Genomic DNA, 17,983 nt, shown 5'->3' on the forward strand with positions numbered 1-17,983 from the left:
TGATCAAAAGGCATTTTCTCACACATTACTATATATAAGAAAAAAGGGATTTTTTCATTATCTAACTTGGCAACTCTATATGAGTATTAAAGTCATCTTTATTGTTTTCTGTCAGACCTAAGTCCACTGTATAATCAATTATTAAGCTAAACAGGTCAATGAAATGCAAATGGGATGTTCCCCTGTCTGTGTGTACATATATAAACACACAGAAATCTGTTCCCCCCAACTTCTCACACACAATGCTAGGTACACTGGTTCTGCTGTGGCTTGGGATCTTTCTCTTCCTCCTTTTCATTACGATGAGAAGACCCAAAAACTTCCCTCCCGGACCAACACCTCTCCCTCTCTTCGGCAACCTGCTGCAGTTTAACCCGAATGCTCCGCTAAAGGAGCTGGACAAGGTAAAGACATTAGCCAATGTTGTTGTTAGTCTTTAACTTTCCATTAGAGTGTGACAGACTACTTGATGTCTGGTTGCCCAGAAAGAATACTGTGACTATCACTGGTATAAAATGATCAATCAAACACGGACATCATCTACTACCAATAACAAAAAAAATAATCTGATGAGTCGTCAGTTTAACTCTTAAAAATCCAACTTAACTGTCCAGCTTTAATGTGTGAAACTGATTATATGTACTGAAACACTCCAGCTATGGTGTAAGCTCCGAGAGTAATCGGAATACAGAATGCACAAATTCTTTAAAAGGTGTTTTCTCATTTCTTTTTGCTGATGGAAAAGAAAGTACATTTTTTTGAATTGTCGGAACTTGGGTTCTGATATGTACATCCTTCCCCCGCCATCCCCCAAAATGTCAAAGTGGAAATTGTTCAGAATAATTCATAATATTTTCAGAAATGTAAATGGCTTAACAAATAGCTAAAATAGTCAAAGTGCTGAAAAGTGTCAAATATGAAGAAATGAACAACTTCATTCATCTGGCATTGTCTATTTTTAATATCATGCATTACATTATTAGACAGAGAAAGTGATCGTAGGTTTCACAAAATTTGTGCTATCGATTGAGGAAAAGATGTAATATGTAAGCCTATAAGATACTGAAAGAAACATTTTTTCAAGATAAAAAAAACCAAACACAACACAGAATCTTGCAACAGAGGGCACCAAAGTGCAATCTCACGAATTTCAGGACTGAACAGTATTGCCAACAATGGCAATAAGGCAATACAAAGAGATAATATAAAATATTTAAATATACATATACATCACTGTGCATCAGAATACAAAATGTAACTCAGCTTTGTCTAAGATCACAGTCATCGGTTAATGAGTATAACGTATATTGCCCCCCCCCCTCTCCTTTCTCTGCTGGCGTAGTTGTCCCAGCGTTATGGGTCTGTGTTCAGTATTTTTGTCGGTGGACGGCCCTGGGTGATTTTGTCTGGACAGGAGGTGATCAGAGAGGCCCTGGTCACAAGAGCAGCAGAATTCACAGGGCGACCAGATCAGCTGATGGTCAGTCACATTTTGGACAACAATGGTAATGCAATATATACAATACCCAATGAACAAAATGTACCATATGTCACAGAAAGCCCATCACACATCCTTAATCAACAATTGATGGAAAAGAGAAAAAAAACTACAAAAAAGAGGAGAATCTGCTGCCCTCTCTGTGCAGGCTGCTGAGTCTTTGTTCGGACTGTTTTATTTAGGTGTGATTATGTCAGCTGGTAGTAAGTGGCGTGAACACCGGCGTTTTGCTCTGACCACACTGAGGAACTTTGGCCTTGGGAAACATAGTATGGAGGAGAGAATCCTGGAGGAGGTCAAACACATCTGTGAACGTTTGGAAAGACATGCAGGTATTCACATTGCTATTACTATAGCTCTGGGAAAGAACGGAATGGAACAGAAATTAGATGATCAGTATTTCCTTTTGCACCCATTGATTGATTTGGATGGGTGGACGTGGAACACTGGTAAGTTTTGTAAGTTGTGTAATTAATTGGTGGTGAATTGACCTTAGATGAGGCTGATTCTAGGAAAGACCGTACGCCAAATGTGCTCAACCCTATTTTGGACACTGTGGCTGTACCTTTGGACTGACAATCCTTGAACTTGGCGTTTTGGTACCCAATGTAACTCTCACAGAAATGCTCTGTGCCCAGTGTATGCATAGTGCATAGAGTGTATGTCTTGGCAAAAAAGCTCTCAACGGCTGTTTTCTCCTCGCTGCTTTTCCGTCAGGGATGTCAATGGACCCCCAGAACCTCTTCCACAATGCTGCCTCCAACATCATCTGTTCCATCATTTTTGGCTCACGCTTCAACTATGAGGATGATTATTTCCAGACACTCATCGACAGAATGCAGGAATTTAACAAGATTGTGATTAGTCCCTGGGCCATGGTATAAGCCTATGAACACTGAATCTTTTTGATGAATCTTTTTTTATATATGTTCGGCATAATTGTGACATCCTGTAAAAGTTTGTTCTTCATCTCTGATATGTTGTCTGTTTGCTCTTGATTTAGAGATTTTTGAGGTATTGATGTCAATTTCTTACAGATCTATGACATTATACCTCCTGTGAGATGCCTCCCTCTGCCTTTTAGAAAAGCTTTTGAACACTATGAAAAACTCAGAGCACATATTCTGAAAGTTGTTGCAGAGCACAAGAATTCCTGGGTTGCTGGGAAGCCCAGAGACATGATCGACTATTACCTGGACGAGATGTTGAAGGTGACAGACCAAAAAAAAGAGTTGTCCATAGTAAAGTAACATAACATGGAAAAGTCTGAGAGCAGGTGAAGAGAGTTGGTCTTTCAACTAATTGGGCCATCAGTGAAGGATGTTTTTGAGGGAAGGAGTAAAATTGACACTTTAAGACCCTAAAATTGTACCTGCTATTGCTAAAATCTACTTTTATGTCAGTGTAAAAGGGGCCTGATTAGCAGCATGTGGATTCTGCTCGAGTGTTTCACTTATTAAGGAAACAGTGTCCAACTATGTCTGTTTTTGTTGTGTATGTATTCACGTATAGAGGGCAGGCCAAGGTCTGTCATTTGATGACACTCAGATGGTGGCCCTGCTCTTTGATCTCTTCCTGGCTGGAACTGACACAACATCCAACACACTTCGTACACTGTCTCTCTACCTGATGACCCACGAACAAATACAGGGTGAGAAAGTCAAGAAGTTTGGCAAACAACCAAGGCTGCCTTTCCTTATTCAAATCTCCCTCTTAATTTGCCCTTGTCTGCTTGGAATTATTTTGAAGCATGCACGACATAACTCACACAGACACCCTTAGCTCAAAAACAAATATTTGTGCTGATCTCTGTCTGAAAAACTGGTGCAAGAGGCAAGAGTTTAACTGGGTTTTTGGTCCACAAATCTATCCCTTACCAGAGCGCTGTCAGCAAGAGATTGACATGGTGCTGGGCTCCCGTGAACATGTTTCATACGAGGACAGACACGCTATGCCATATGTTCAGGCTGTGATCCATGAAGCTCAACGTGTCAGTGACGTTGCACCACTCGGTCTATTTCACACAACCACAGCCAACACTCAGATCCGGGGCTACAGCATCCCAAAGGTCAGAATTCCTGTACCACCTACATTAACATTAAATCCTAAATCGCTGTATTCACTGTATCAGTATTCCCAAAGATTTGTAGTTGCCTGGACTGGAATTAGTACATCCCTCACAAGTATCAGAGAGGAGTTGTTTTACTACATATTATTTGTTAAATGCATCTTAAGGTTATTTGTGAAATGTCTCATTTGTGCTCAGTATTGTTTTAAACACTTCTGTAATCTGTTACATATCTCTCTCTCTCCTCACTCTCATTCTTTCTCTCAGGGTACTCTGATTGTCCCCTATCTGTCCTCTGCACTGAGAGAGAAGGGTCAATGGAAATTCCCTGATGAGTTTAACCCACAAAACTTCCTGAATGATAAGGGGGAGTTTGTGAAGCCAGATGCCTTCATGCCCTTCTCTGCAGGTACCATTACATGAACCTCATCAACAGAAACACTGGGCAGCCTGATATTTTCTATCAGCGTGTGACCTTGATTTCATATTATCCAGTGTGAGACTGCTTGTGGGTGGAGATCCTGTGATATGCTGTGTTAAATGTGTTTCTTGACCAGCCTTGTTGTGTCCTTGTCCAGGGCCTCGTGTATGTTTGGGTGAGGGGCTTGCTCGCATGGAGCTCTTCCTTATTTTAGTCACCATCCTGCGGAGATTCCGACTGGTATGGCCCGAAGACGGAGGCGTGCCGGACCACAGCCTGATATTTGGAGGGACTCAGTCAGTCAAACCATACTGTCTGGGAGTCCAACTCCGACTTTAGAGCGAAATGGGACTACAAGGACTGCTTGAGATCAAAACTGATGTTCTTTGCAAAGTCAAAATTCATTTACAAGACATACAACTCATCTGTATGCAGCTTGGAGTGTTTGTGAAAAGTGATATTGTTAGTCAAAGGCATGATGTTTCCTCCTTTGCTCTGTTGTTCTCCATTGTATGACTTGGAAGAAAAGAGAGAATATTTTTCAGATGGTGTCTCTGCTTGTCAGTGGAATATGCTCTCGTATTCCATTTGTCTCAGCTCATCACAGTCAGAAAGTGTGTGATACAAGTGATGTTCTTGAATAATAAGAGACAGGAAAAGACACACTAGTAGGATTTTATGTATGACAAGATCTGTTCAAAACTGATCAAAAGGCATTTTCTCACACAGTACTGTAGCGCCCCACTCCCTTCTGTATTATAGGAAAATAGGGCGTTTGGGTTCGTGGCTTTATCTAGAGTTAAAGTGTTATTTTACTCGGATTTTATGGTTTAATAGAACCAGTCTTTCTTAAACTATTAATAACTCCAACCAGACACTGGGCTAGAATGCGAAATGTATATATTTTTAATTAACAAAATTAATTTGGTTCAGAATAATTTCTAGGCTATGCAATCAGTTCCTGTTTTGGTTACACGCAGTATTTAGGGTGAACATGAAATGAAATACAATGAAAGTACAAAACTGATCCCTATAAGCAGTAATCAATTAGCTGCTAAAACCTTGGTTAACGCACTATATACAAGTATTCATACTACACATAAACCCATACATGAAATACATACATACATACACAAAATGCATATACACTCAAACAGTGGGCCCACACACACACCAGACACACACACACACACTGAAAATAACACATGTTGCAGGCCTGTACGAAGCTGGGGTGCGGTGAGGCAAAACACAATAACTGCCGCTTCACTCGCAGGATCAAAAGCTTGGAGTGTTTGTGAAAAGTGATAATTGTTAGTCAAAGGCATGATGTTTTCTCCTTTGCTCTGTTGTCCTCCATTGTATGACTTGGAAGAAAAGAGAGAATATTTTTCAGATGGTGTCTCTGCTTGTCAGTGGAATATGCTCTCGTATTCCATTTGTCTCAGCTCATCACAGTCAGAAAGTGTGTGATACAAGTGATGTTCTTGAATAATAAGAGACAGGAAAAGACACACTAGTAGGATTTTATGTATGACAAGATCTGTTCAAAACTGATCAAAAGGCATTTTCTCACACAATAAGAAAAAAGGGATTCTTTTCACTATCTACCCTGGCAACTCTATATGTGTATTTAAGTAATCTCTATTGTTTTCTATCAGATCTAAGTCCACTGTATAATCAATTATTAAGCTAAACAGGTCAGCGAAATGCAAGTGGAGTGTTCCCCTATCTGTGTGTGTGCACATATAAACACACAGAAATCTGTTCCCCCCAACTTCTCACACACAATGCTAGGTACACTGGTTCTGCTGTGGCTTGGGATCTTTCTCTTCCTCCTTTTCATTACGATGAGAAGACCCAAAAACTTCCCTCCCGGACCAACACCTCTCCCTCTCTTCGGCAACCTGTTGCAGTTTAACCCGAATGCTCCGCTAAAGGAGCTGGACAAGGTAAAGACATTAGCCAATGTTGTTGTTAGTCTTTAACTTTCCATTAGAGTGTGACAGACTACTTGATGTCTTGTAGCTTCTTTAAAAGGTGTTTTCTCATTTCTTTTTGCTGATGGAAAAGAAAGTACATTTTTTTGAATTGTCGGAACTTGGGTTCTGATATGTACATCCTTCCCCCGCCATCCCCCAAAATGTCAAAGTGGAAATTGTTCAGAATAATTTATAATAATAAGTTTTCAGAAATGTAAATGGCTTAACAAATAGCTAAAATAGTCAAAGTGCTGAAAAGTTTCAAATATGAAGAAATGAACAAATTCATTCATCTGGCATTGTCTATTCTTAATATCATGCATTACATTATTAGACAGAGAAAGTGATCGTAGGTTTCACAAAATTTGTGCTATCGATTGAGGAAAAGATGTAACATGTAAGCCTATAAGATACAGAAAGAGACATTTTTTCAAGATAAAAAGAACCACAACACAAACAGAATGTTGCAACAGAGGGCACCAAAGTACAATGTCACAAATTTTAGGACTAAGCAGTATTGCCAACAATGGCAATAAGGCAATACAAAGAGGTAATATAAAATATTAAAATATACATATACATCACTGTGCATCAGAATACAAAATGTAACTCAGCTTTGTCTAAGATCACAGTCATCGGTTAATGAGTATAACGTATATTGCCCCCCCCCCTTTCTCTGCCGGCGTAGTTGTCCCAGCGTTATGGGTCTGTGTTCAGTATTTTTGTCGGTGGACGGCCCTGGGTGATTTTGTCTGGACAGGAAGTGATCAGAGAGGCCCTGGTCACAAGAGCAGCAGAATTCACAGGGCGACCAGATCAGCTGATGGTCAGTCACATTTTGGACAACAATGGTAATGCAATATATACAATACCCAATGAACAAAATGTACCATATGTCACAGAAAGCCCATCACACATCCTTAATCAACAATTGATGGAAAAGAGAAAAAAAACTACAAAAAAGAGGAGAATCTGCTGCCCTCTCTGTGCAGGCTGCTGAGTCTTTGTTTGGACTGTTTTATTTAGGTGTGATTATGTCAGCTGGTAGTAAGTGGCGTGAACACCGGCGTTTTGCTCTGACCACACTGAGGAACTTTGGCCTTGGGAAACATAGTATGGAGGAGAGAATCCTGGAGGAGGTCAAACACATCTGTGAACATTTGGAAAGACATGCAGGTATTCACATTGCTGTGACTACAGCTCTGGGAAAGAACGGAATGGAATAGAAATTCAGTATTTCCTTTTGCACCCATTGATTGATTTGGATGGGTGGACGTGGAACACTGGTAAGTTTTGTAAGTTGTGTAATTAATTGGTGGTGAATTGACCTTAGATGAGGCTGATTCTAGGAAAGACCGTACGCCAAATGTGCTCAACCCTATTTTGGACACTGTGGCTGTACCTTTGGACTGACAATCCTTGAACTTGGCGTTTTGGTACCCAATGTAACTCTCACAGAAATGCTCTGTGCCCAGTGTATGCATAGTGCATAGAGTGTATGTCTTGGCAAAAAAGCTCTCAACGGCTGTTTTCTCCTCGCTGCTTTTCCGTCAGGGATGTCAATGGACCCCCAGAACCTCTTCCACAATGCTGCCTCCAACATCATCTGTTCCATCATTTTTGGCTCACGCTTCAACTATGAGGATGATTATTTCCAGACACTCATCGACAGAATGCAGGAATTTAACAAGATTGTGATTAGTCCCTGGGCCATGGTATAAGCCTATGAACACTGAATCTTTTTGATGAATCTTTTTTTATATATGTTCGGCATAATTGTGACATCCTGTAAAAGTTTGTTCTTCATCTCTGATATGTTGTCTGTTTGCTCTTGATTTAGAGATTTTTGAGGTATTGATGTCAATTTCTTACAGATCTATGACATTATACCTCCTGTGAGATGCCTCCCTCTGCCTTTTAGAAAAGCTTTTGAACACTATGAAAAACTCAGAGCACATATTCTGAAAGTTGTTGCAGAGCACAAGAATTCCTGGGTTGTTGGGAAGCCCAGAGACATGATCGACTATTACCTGGACGAGATGTTGAAGGTGACAGACCAAAAAAAACTATTTGTCCATAGTAAAGTAACATAACATGGAAAAGTCTGAGAGCAGGTGAAGAGAGTTGGTCTTTCAACTAAGTGGGTCATCAGTGAAGGATGTTTTTGAGGGCAGAAGTAAAATTGACACTTTAAGACCCTAAAATTGTACCTGCTATTGCTAAAATCTACTTTTATGTCAGTATAAAAGGGGCCTGATTAGCAGCATGTGGATTCTGCTCGAGTGTTTCACTTATTAAGGAAACAGTGTCCAACTATGTCTGTTTTTGTTGTGTATGTATTCACGTATAGAGGGCAGGCCAAGGTCTGTCATTTGATGACACTCAGATGGTGGCCCTGCTCTTTGATCTCTTCCTGGCTGGAACTGACACAACATCCAACACACTTCGTACACTGTCTCTCTACCTGATGACCCACGAACAAATACAGGGTGAGAAAGTCAAGAAGTTTGGCAAACAACCAAGGCTGCCTTTCCTTATTCAAATCTCCCTCTTAATTTGCCCTTGTCTGCTTGGAATTATTTTGAAGCATGCACGACATAACTCACACAGACACCCTTAGCTCAAAAACAAATATTTGTGCTGATCTCTGTCTGAAAAACTGGTGCAAGAGGCAAGAGTTTAACTGGGTTTTTGGTCCACAAATCTATCCCTTACCAGAGCGCTGTCAGCAAGAGATTGACATGGTGCTGGGCTCCCGTGAACATGTTTCATACGAGGACAGACACGCTATGCCGTATGTTCAGGCTGTGATCCATGAAGCTCAACGTGTCAGTGACGTTGTACCTCTAAGTGTATTCCACACAACCACAGCCAACACTCAGATCCGGGGCTACAGCATCCCAAAGGTCAGAATTCCTGTACCACCTACATTAACATTAAATCCTAAATCACTGTTACTTCAGTATTCCCAAAGATTTGTAGTTGCCTGGACTGGAATTAGTACATCCTCACAGGTGTCAGAGAGGAGTTGTTTTACTACAGATTATTTGTTAAATGCATCTTAAGGTTATTTGTGAAATGTCTCATTTGTGCTCAGTATTGTTTTAAACCACACTTCTGTAATCTGTTATGTATCTCTCTCTCTCCTCTCTCTCATTCTTTCTCTCAGGGTACTCTGATTGTCCCCTATCTGTCCTCTGCACTGAGAGAGAAGGGTCAATGGAAATTCCCTGATGAGTTTAACCCACAAAACTTCCTGAATGATAAGGGGGAGTTTGTGAAGCCAGATGCCTTCATGCCCTTCTCTGCAGGTACCATTACATGAACCTCATCAACAGAAACACTGGGCATCTGGGAGTGCTTGTGGGAGGAAATCCTGTGATATGCTGTGTTAAATGTGTTTCTTGACCAGCCTTGTTGTGTCCTTGTCCAGGGCCTCGTGTATGTTTGGGTGAGGGGCTTGCTCGCATGGAGCTCTTCCTTATTTTAGTCACCATCTTGCGGAGATTCCGACTGGTATGGCCCGAAGACGGAGGTGTGCCAGACCACAGCCTGATATTTGGAGGGACTCAGTCAGTCAAACCATACTGTCTGGGAGTCCAACTCCGACTTTAGAGCAAAATGGGACTACAAGGACTGCTTGAGATCAAAACTGATGTTCTTTACATAATCAAAATTCATTTACAAGACATAAAACACATCTGTATGAAGCTTGGAGTGTTTGTGAAAAGTGATAATTGTTAGTCAAAGGCATGATGTTTCCTCCTTTGCTCTGTTGTCCTCCATTGTATGACTTGGAAGAAAAGAATATTTCTGAGATAGTGTTTTCTTTGTCAGTGACAGATACCCTTATACTCCATTTGTCTCAGCTCATCACAGTCAGAAAGTGTGTGATAAAAGTGATGTTCTTGAACAATAAATAAGAGGAAACTCACCTTTAGGATTTTGTGACAAGAACCATTCAAAACTCATCAAAATGCATTCTCCCATTTAAGCCATAATGTAGATCAAAACGCATTTTCCCAAATCAGTCATAGTATAGATTCAGCTGTCAGTGATGCATTTCAAAGCTTACCACCCTCATCCAAAGATACAGTGTACGTATGCATGAATGCCATGAACACAGTGTAGGAGAGTTACCCTTCCTTGATCTAGCGCAAGTGATCCTTTTGAATGCCTCCAGTCTAATGTGACTTTTCCTTTAACTCTACACAGCATGGATCAAAATTAACTTCTTGTAGTCAAGTGTCTCAGAAAATTACCACAGCATCAAAAGCTTTATAAAATACACAAACAAAACTATCTTCATGATCAGTGCAAGCCGTTATATTTACATTTAAAGATGATTTGAAATAGAACTTTTATGACTCTCCACATTGACATCATGAGTGACCATCATTGTTGGTTCCAGCCTCTTAAGAAGCTGTGAGATAGGTCAGAGTAAGGCCAACAAGCTACTGCCATTGTGGGTTCCAGCCCCTCGGGAAAGAGGTCTGAGAGCCACAGCCTCACAGCTTGTAAATGCCAACAAACTAGGTTGCCACCCAAATGGGTTAATGCTGAAAAACCCCTGCCCCATGTAAGGCCTGAACTCACAACCTTCAAATTACAAGGCTGATACATTACCGACCCCGCTAACCTGCCTGACATAATAATGCTGCCCAGCAGGAAGCAATCTCACTACAAGAAGCGTCAAAATTCTCAAATGAGAGTCCTGTTTTAAAGCAACCATGTTGAAACCCAAGCAAATGTCCGATGGCCACTATGTACACAGCTTCACGAGGGCACTCAAGGGGGGTATTCCAGAAAGTGGGTTTAGTGGAAACTCTGAGTTAGTTAGAAAAGCCCCATGGTTTCATCCTCCTAGCAAATCAAAGCCATAGGGCTCTTCTATTAGGAGGTTTACCACTTACTCTGAGTTAACTAACTCATAGTTTTCACTAAATCCGCTTTCTGGAATACCCCCCAGGTGTCAAACAGATGAGGAGGAGTTACAAGGAGGTAGACTCGTGCCATGGAAAGTATCCTTTGGCAAGATTGATGCATAGCAATAGAGAAAACACTTGGCAGCGATGGGATTTGAAGAGACTAGAGTCTTAATCCAGCGCCTTAGACCACTTGGCCACACTATCATATTGACGTGTTGCCAAGGGCCACTCAAAACCATTCCTTAATGACATGTGGTGACAACAACAATACAGGACAATGGCAGCGGTGGGATTCGAACCCACGCCCCCGAAGAGACTGGAGCCTAAATCCAGCGCCTTAGACCGCTCGGCCACGCTACCTCTTGCACCAGTCCTTGGACCCACCTCTGACACATTCTGGAAACTTTTTGGGTAAAGATGTGATTCTAAGGGGCCCCCCCAGAGAACTGCCATTGCACTCTTTTCCAGCTCTGACCACATTTTGCACACTTTTTGGAAAAGGTCCCATGGTGGCCTGCTACAGCAGTAAATGCACATCCAACATGTATGGTCAGCAAGGATAGTGCATCACATCTTCCACATGATGTTCACACCCCCAGCAGTCACACATTCCAATTTGAAATTATCTTGATTACTGATTTACAATCAAGATTCAGAGTCAAGACCTTCATCCTGGCTGCCAGCCGCCATCCACACTGACCCAGGGAAGATTACTCCTCCTTGGTGGAAGATTCCCCACAGGAGGCCTTATTGGAAGCATGACTGATAGAGCTTCTACCTTCTCACCTAACACAGTTTGACATGAGGCATAATGCATTGTCCTGCAAAGTGTCTTACAGTTAAATTACAGTTGGTTGATAAATGGTTCACCATGAATATTAGACCAAATACTAATATCACTTAGTCATACCCATAACCTTATTTAAGACTCTGAATCCAGTTGAGTTACAGGTATTCTGAAAAATTCTATTTATAGCTCAGTGCTTGAACACTGAACCTAGAAATCATTCACAATAACTCGTCATTAGCATTAAGGTATATTCAATTATAGCATTAACGTTACTAAGTACAATAACACTCTTTGAATTCAATTCTCCTTGATAACTAAGTTTCTAGATCACCAGATGCGGCAAGATAGGAAAGGAAATGAAGGAAAAAGAAGGAAATGCTTCATCCTGTACTCAGAGTTCAGAAAAACAAATGTCCACATTTATTACAACAATCAAGCACAAGGCCTCAACAAGTAAAGTAAAGAACTCAACTGTGTTGGCCGGGAATCGAACGCAGGTCAACTACTTGGAAAGCAGCTATGCTTTTTTTTTTGTTTCTTTGTTTTTTTGTCTTTATTGAAAAGTAATTTCAATACATCCCTGTGATGGAGCCGTCTTAGACAAGGAGGCAGCAGGAGTCAAGATTGTGATTTGTGGCCAAACACCTGGTGAATTTATTTTTGTGCCAATAATAAACAAGAAAAAAATGAAAGAAAAAAAACAAACAAACCAAAACAAGAACGTATTTTACACTATTTACATAATTTACACCGTTCTTGCCGAAAAACAAACAAGACATCAATTCTGTCAGACTTTTCAATAATTCTTTCTCTCACTAAACACTCCTACAAACTTCCACAACAACCAGCCAACAACATCCCACCCTGTCTAAACAAAATGGAGGGCTTTTATAGTTAAAAACAAGATGTGACGCACGTGGACCTCCTGTGGAGTTCGCGGGACTTTTCTTTTAAAATACCTGAGGCTGTGACGTAAAGGTTTCTTTGACATCACTGCCGCAAAACTCACCTCCGGGAAACATCACACAGGTAAGCGACAGCTCTTACAATTAACAATCAATAAACATTTATACATAGACAACATAACCTAACGTAGCATTTTTAACGGTAATTTGAGGATAGTGGAATGTGCAAATGGATTCGTCGGCCAACTTAATCGGAAATGATACTGAATGCTATAGAATGCTAACGTTAGTCTCTTTCTCTATTATTTACAGATCAATAAATGAAGACGTTGGACATCACACGCACACAACAAAATCACAATAACAACAATCAATAAATATTTAGCTTTAACTCAGTCCATGTTGTGGTGAATGTGTATGTCTGTGAATGTATATGAACAGTTCGTGCCTGCAAACAGTCCATACGTGATGGAGAGTTGATCCATCACAATCCCACATAAATAAATACCGCACTATCATTCAATAAAAATTCCAGCAGACATCCCACAGATTTGTCATTGTAAACATTTCACGTCTATCACATCTGCATGAAGAACTCATTCCACAGACATTGCGAACAACAAATTATTTCATTTGTCTTAAGGTCTTACAACTGCCTTTTTTTAACAGCTTCAATGTTCTTAAATCATTCAGTTTCTTCCAAACATTCGTTCTGATTCAATGTACACAATTAATAAACAATTCATCGATTGATTAAAAACAAATCTATTTCATTTCTATTCATTTTAAAAATAATGAAATGAGAACAACCGTTAGGCAAGGTGACTTTAAACCTATTCTGTGTCAGTTGTATAAAAGGGTTATTTTTCCACAAGAAGTTGCTCAAAGATTTCTTTTTCACGTCACTCATAACAGCAATCATACAGAGCGTCAACGGTTTGTGCGACTCTTAGTTTTAAGTCTCCCCCTCTTTGTTTTACAATCAGCCTTCACATTCACACAGTATGCCTTGCTGCAACTAAAAACGGATTCAGTGCATGTATTTTTAGCTTTTCCGTTGAACCCAAACAAAAATAAGGTTTCCCACTCGGTCTGTAGCACAGTTCTGTCTAATAAAAGCCCATTCCCAATTTCTTTCATTTTCTTAATGAAACACTGTAATTGTTCACATTCAAAGTACATGTACCGTGTTCCCTCTTCATTGTTGCGTACTTCACATTATCCATCAGCGCTCAAACCAATCTTGCATATCTTCTCTCATTAAAAACAGTCATGTCTTAAAAAAAAAAAAAAAAAAAAAAAAAAATCAAAACTTTCTAAAGCAACTGCACATTTAAAATTGTAACGCACAACTGTCACAGATTCATCAGAGAGCTTTGAGTACACACAGTACAAACAGGCAGGGTACACACAGAGCTGGAACAGGCAGGTTTTAAACAGGACTTGAACAGCAAACAGACAGGACACAAACGGCTCAGGACACAGGCCGGTGATAAACAGGTGGGTTGTCAGAATCAAAGCCGTTGCCAGCCAGCCACTAAACATACATAACGGCAAGTGTAGACTTCACAAGGGATGAGTGAATCAGAGGAGAATAAATAGGGGAATGAATGCGCGACAGCAGAGTGAAAACAGGTGAGGGAGATGATGAGTGATCAGACTGATGATTAGTAGACCGGTGACGCTGACCACTTGAATGGCTGAAGTCGGTGTGGGAGGAGACAAGGTTTTTACATGGCCACAGCTGATTAAGATTAAGGTTTAGGTAAATTCTCTCCCAACAGACGTTAACCCTGGGGTTTTAAAAAATGCTTTACTTCTAAAATTAGAATAAAAAAACCTCTAAATGTACAAATGCTGAAAGGAGTATGTTTCTCTTTTGACTTGACATGCACGCCTGGTGCATCCTTCTGATTTTCTTCTTCATTCTTATCAATTCTCTCAAACCAATCATTTGGTACAGTTTTTTCTAGTTTTCTGTGTTGTATTTTAATTGTACTTTTGTTTTTAACTTCTTCTACCTCTTCAGTCAAATCAACGATGGCGTGTGTCTACAGGACCCAGGTCCAACCTCATATAACACACTTTATATTTGCCTCACCCCTGCATCAAACCAACTTCTAAAATATAGGCTAGCTCTTGTTCATGTAAAACAACTCTGGGGTTTAAAAACAATGGCTGCTGCAAAAGCTGTGTTTTACCTTTAGGTACAACATGAACATCTGTTAGAAAATCCCCCCGTGCCCTGAGAACTTGAAAACTTAAACTGGAATTTCCTGTAACATGTTCTCTTTCAGGCACCTAGTCAGGATGTCTCCTGGGCGCCTCCCTGTGGAGGTGTTCTGGGCATGACCAACTGGGAGGAGACCCCGGGGCAGACCCAGGACATGATGGGAGAATTATATATCTCGGCTGGCCTGGGCACGCCTTGGGATAGACAGATGTTCTCTTTCATCCTCATCCACAAGACTGCAGTTCCCATCTTCACTTTTGTACATTTCTTGATAAAAAATACCTCATGACCCAAGGCAAACCCCTGCACATTACTGTTTAGAAATGTTTTCATTGTTTTCACCCTAAGACTTTGTATGCTTATAAAATCATCTAAAAGGCCCAGTTCTTCCTCCTCCACCTTCCCAATTAGTATGTCATAAGCAATCTTTGCTGGTTGGCCATACCACAAAAAATCTAAAACAATTTTTTTAAAAATCCTTTTTAAACCCACATTGGTATGCCAAAGACAAAAGGAGAACTGCGTTGGCCGGGAATCGAACCCGGGTCAACTGCTTGGAAGGCAGCTATGCTCACCACTATACCACCAACGCTGAGACTAGAAGTCTCCAAGGACATTATTGTAGATTCCAGCATCTCAAAAGCCAATTGGTAGGCAAGGTACCCACAACATCATAGACAAGCCACTGGGCAGCCACCCAAATGGATGGTTTACATTAAAAGGTTCTGCCTTGATCCACATGAGGCTCAAACTCAGGTTATGAGACTCACAGACTACCTACTGTGCTAATGAGGCTGAAAATCACAAAGTGACTCATATAGAATATTTATCAAAACCAACAGATGAGTGTCTCAAAAGAGACTAAAAAATCACAGTATTAAAAGCTTAATAGACACCTCTAAATAAAATTACATTCATTTGTAAGATGACTCCAATCTTTTAAATCTAACCAGATGATATTAAAATGTTTCTCTCTCTCTCTCTCTGAAAACTGACAGTAATCAGTAATTGCGTAAGAAATTTTATTGTAATGGAGCGCTACCCACCGATGACCTGGCTCCTCAGTTACCTTATTAATTACAGGAGGGAGGTACACCTGAAACATCCGGCCGAATGTGCGGGTTCCAGACGTCACATATTGTAAATCTATTATGCTAACGCATAGCGTCGTACAAAGAAGTATTCGGTATTTAAAATACAGCTAAAATTAGTTTACCGGCGGCGAGCCATAGAACAGCACGCAACACTCCACAGGCAGACGTAAGTTTTAACACGAACAACAACAATTTATTTACAAATATTTACACGGTTTAACATCGCCCAGTTCAACCCAACAGTATTTACATTAACAAAACAAAACATACAGTCTAATCCAAGAGGAGAATGGGACAACAGAGGAGAGAAAAAAAATTTCGCTCGGTCAGGAATATACATATGTGTGTGTGTGTGTGTGTGTCAGCCACAAATTCACAAGCTGTGTTGGCGCACTTCGTTTGAGCTCAGAGTCAAAAAACTTTGACTGGGTACTCACGCGAAGCCTCTGCACAAAATGGTAGCCTACCTTCTAGGCAACTATCCCAGGAGTTATGGAGATTCCAGCGATGGTTGTGGGGAGGAGTTCCTTCCTCTGCAGTGAAGTCCATCCAACCTCGAACGTGCTCCTCACACACACAAGCTGTCTGCTACCACAGTCCTCAACCAGCATGGTTAGCTCATTGGCTATACTCACAGACTAATTTCCTGATTCGGTCGAAATAAAGGCTTTCGTGGGTCCCAGTCTGCTCAAACGAAAACTTTTACTAAAAGTGAAAGGTAGTTCATACTCATACGACGATTTTCGCGTAAATTCTAAATATTTTTCTCTTTTTTTCTGTTTTGTCGTAGTACCAGCACCCTTCGTTCCGTTACTCGCAAACCATGCATTTCTTTGCCACTTCCCGCCAAACGTCTGTTTTATATGTGCGAAGAACAGTTACAATCGGCATTTTGATTATTTCTACCTGATTACTGGTAAAAAAAAAAACATTCAAATCTTTCAACAACATAAATGCGTTTAGCAAGAACAAAACGGACCAATAGGATGAATCCCCAATTTCGTAAGCCACACTCACGAAAATAGGCTACACATACACCTACATGATATCGCGACTGTTTCGAACATAACTTTCACTGTTTTTCAGAATTGTTGAAATCGTTGTATAATAACACAGACAAAAGAAAGAATGTGTATATTACCTATTTCAAATGTAGGCCTTAATTCATCACCGGTCAATTTTGCTGTGAGTTATAAAATTTAGCAAGACCCAAAAACAATATCTTAATCACGCAGTTTCAATACATTCAGCATGCGCTTTTAAGATGATCAAAGAAGAAACATCGTTGATGGGGTTGTTTTTTTTTCAGTTTAACAAAATTGCACATCTCCTTAGGATCGTCTGACATATGTCCATTAATGTCTCTTTTTTTCTCAGGAGGAGATTTACACATTTCTTCTTTTCAAGCTGCAAAAATATTAACATTTCTTTTCACCTTCTTTTATCCTCTTTATCCTCAATCTCAAAATCTACTTTTGCTTTTCTTCTTTCAGCCTGTCCATTTCTAATTGTAATTTTAACAGTCTACTCATGGTGACTAGCTCTATGACCTTGTCTTTGATTATATTTTGCTCCTGGACTCCAGATGTGCTTATTAAGCTACCAGTTATGTTGTTAATTTTCCTTGTTGCTGTACATTTAGTAATGCCAACTCTGGACATCAACCAAGACCTGATTCTTAACACATGCCAGCAAAACCATATGCATATGTGCATGAAACCATGTGCATAGTTTGTGTGGGTTTCTATATCTCCAGATAGAAAATACATCAATTCAAATTAATGGGATATATAAAACGGACAGCTTTTACTTTTTTTTTTTTTCTTTTTTTTTGGGAAGAAAAAATTGAAATATTTTCCAACCTTACAAAACAAGAAAAAAATAAATAACTAAATAAATAAAAAGAACTTGCAGTCCAGTCATATTTCAGTCCAGACCTCTTCTTTCAAAGTGCACATGTACCAAACTTTTTGCACTTTGCACTGAGGTTACACATACCATCTTTTATCCCTTCAGCAAAGGCTGTAGCCTCAACAGAAAGGCTTTCATTTCCTGCAAGCCTCCTAT

General features: G+C 40.2%; 2 protein-coding genes and 2 non-coding genes across 6 annotated transcripts; 2 read left to right on the forward strand and 2 right to left on the reverse strand.

Annotated features, from left to right (window-relative positions):
• The first annotated feature begins 201 nt into the window (after positions 1 to 201).
• LOC115824926 (cytochrome P450 2F2) lies at positions 202 to 4,531 on the forward strand. Of its 2 annotated transcripts, none has more exons than XM_030788643.1 (9): positions 202 to 404; positions 1,343 to 1,505; positions 1,681 to 1,830; positions 2,204 to 2,376; positions 2,536 to 2,709; positions 3,011 to 3,149; positions 3,379 to 3,566; positions 3,834 to 3,975; positions 4,145 to 4,531. In XM_030788643.1, exons 1-9 carry the CDS (start codon positions 243 to 245, stop codon positions 4,324 to 4,326), a joined length of 1,473 nt encoding a protein of 490 aa, XP_030644503.1. In that variant the 5' UTR covers positions 202 to 242; the 3' UTR covers positions 4,327 to 4,531. The 2 variants fall into 2 exon arrangements, with proteins under 2 accessions (XP_030644503.1, XP_030644504.1); XM_030788644.1 differs by having other exon boundaries at positions 203 to 404; positions 2,216 to 2,376.
• Positions 4,532 to 4,630: 99 nt separating this feature from the next.
• Positions 4,631 to 9,906, forward strand: LOC115824927 (cytochrome P450 2F2). 2 transcript variants are annotated; one of them, XM_030788647.1, is made up of 9 exons: positions 4,631 to 5,936; positions 6,655 to 6,817; positions 6,993 to 7,142; positions 7,521 to 7,681; positions 7,841 to 8,050; positions 8,353 to 8,455; positions 8,685 to 8,872; positions 9,136 to 9,277; positions 9,400 to 9,906. In XM_030788647.1, the coding sequence occupies exons 1-9, from the start codon at positions 5,694 to 5,696 to the stop codon at positions 9,579 to 9,581; spliced, it is 1,542 nt and encodes a 513-aa protein (XP_030644507.1). In that variant the 5' UTR covers positions 4,631 to 5,693; the 3' UTR covers positions 9,582 to 9,906. The 2 variants fall into 2 exon arrangements, with proteins under 2 accessions (XP_030644507.1, XP_030644505.1); XM_030788645.1 differs by having other exon boundaries at positions 7,841 to 8,014; positions 8,317 to 8,455.
• A 1,266-nt stretch (positions 9,907 to 11,172) lies between these two features.
• trnal-uag (transfer RNA leucine (anticodon UAG)) lies at positions 11,173 to 11,254 on the reverse strand. The gene has a single exon. It is a non-coding gene; the product is annotated as a tRNA-Leu (tRNA).
• A 4,088-nt stretch (positions 11,255 to 15,342) lies between these two features.
• trnag-ucc (transfer RNA glycine (anticodon UCC)) lies at positions 15,343 to 15,414 on the reverse strand. Its single transcript has one exon. It is a non-coding gene; the product is annotated as a tRNA-Gly (tRNA).
• Between the last annotated feature and the right edge of the window lie 2,569 nt (positions 15,415 to 17,983).

This window comes from Chanos chanos, chromosome 12 (assembly GCF_902362185.1).
Source record: "Chanos chanos chromosome 12, fChaCha1.1, whole genome shotgun sequence".
Lineage (NCBI taxonomy): Eukaryota > Metazoa > Chordata > Actinopteri > Gonorynchiformes > Chanidae > Chanos > Chanos chanos.

What these genes read in the sequence shown, in the direction of transcription:
- LOC115824927 (XM_030788647.1), top strand. Translation starts at nt 5,694, where the DNA reads ATGCAAGTGGAGTGTTCCCCTATCTGTGTGTGTGCACATATAAACACA. An exon ending in ACATTTGGAAAGACATGCAG is followed by an intron (nt 7,143 to 7,520) that starts GTATTCACATTG and finishes CTTTTCCGTCAG; the next exon opens with GGATGTCAATGGACCCCCAG. An exon ending in GACCCACGAACAAATACAGG is followed by an intron (nt 8,456 to 8,684) that starts GTGAGAAAGTCA and finishes ATCCCTTACCAG; the next exon opens with AGCGCTGTCAGCAAGAGATT.
- LOC115824926 (XM_030788643.1), top strand. Translation starts at nt 243, where the DNA reads ATGCTAGGTACACTGGTTCTGCTGTGGCTTGGGATCTTTCTCTTCCTC. An exon ending in TCACATTTTGGACAACAATG is followed by an intron (nt 1,506 to 1,680) that starts GTAATGCAATAT and finishes TGTTTTATTTAG; the next exon opens with GTGTGATTATGTCAGCTGGT. An exon ending in GGGGCTACAGCATCCCAAAG is followed by an intron (nt 3,567 to 3,833) that starts GTCAGAATTCCT and finishes TCTTTCTCTCAG; the next exon opens with GGTACTCTGATTGTCCCCTA.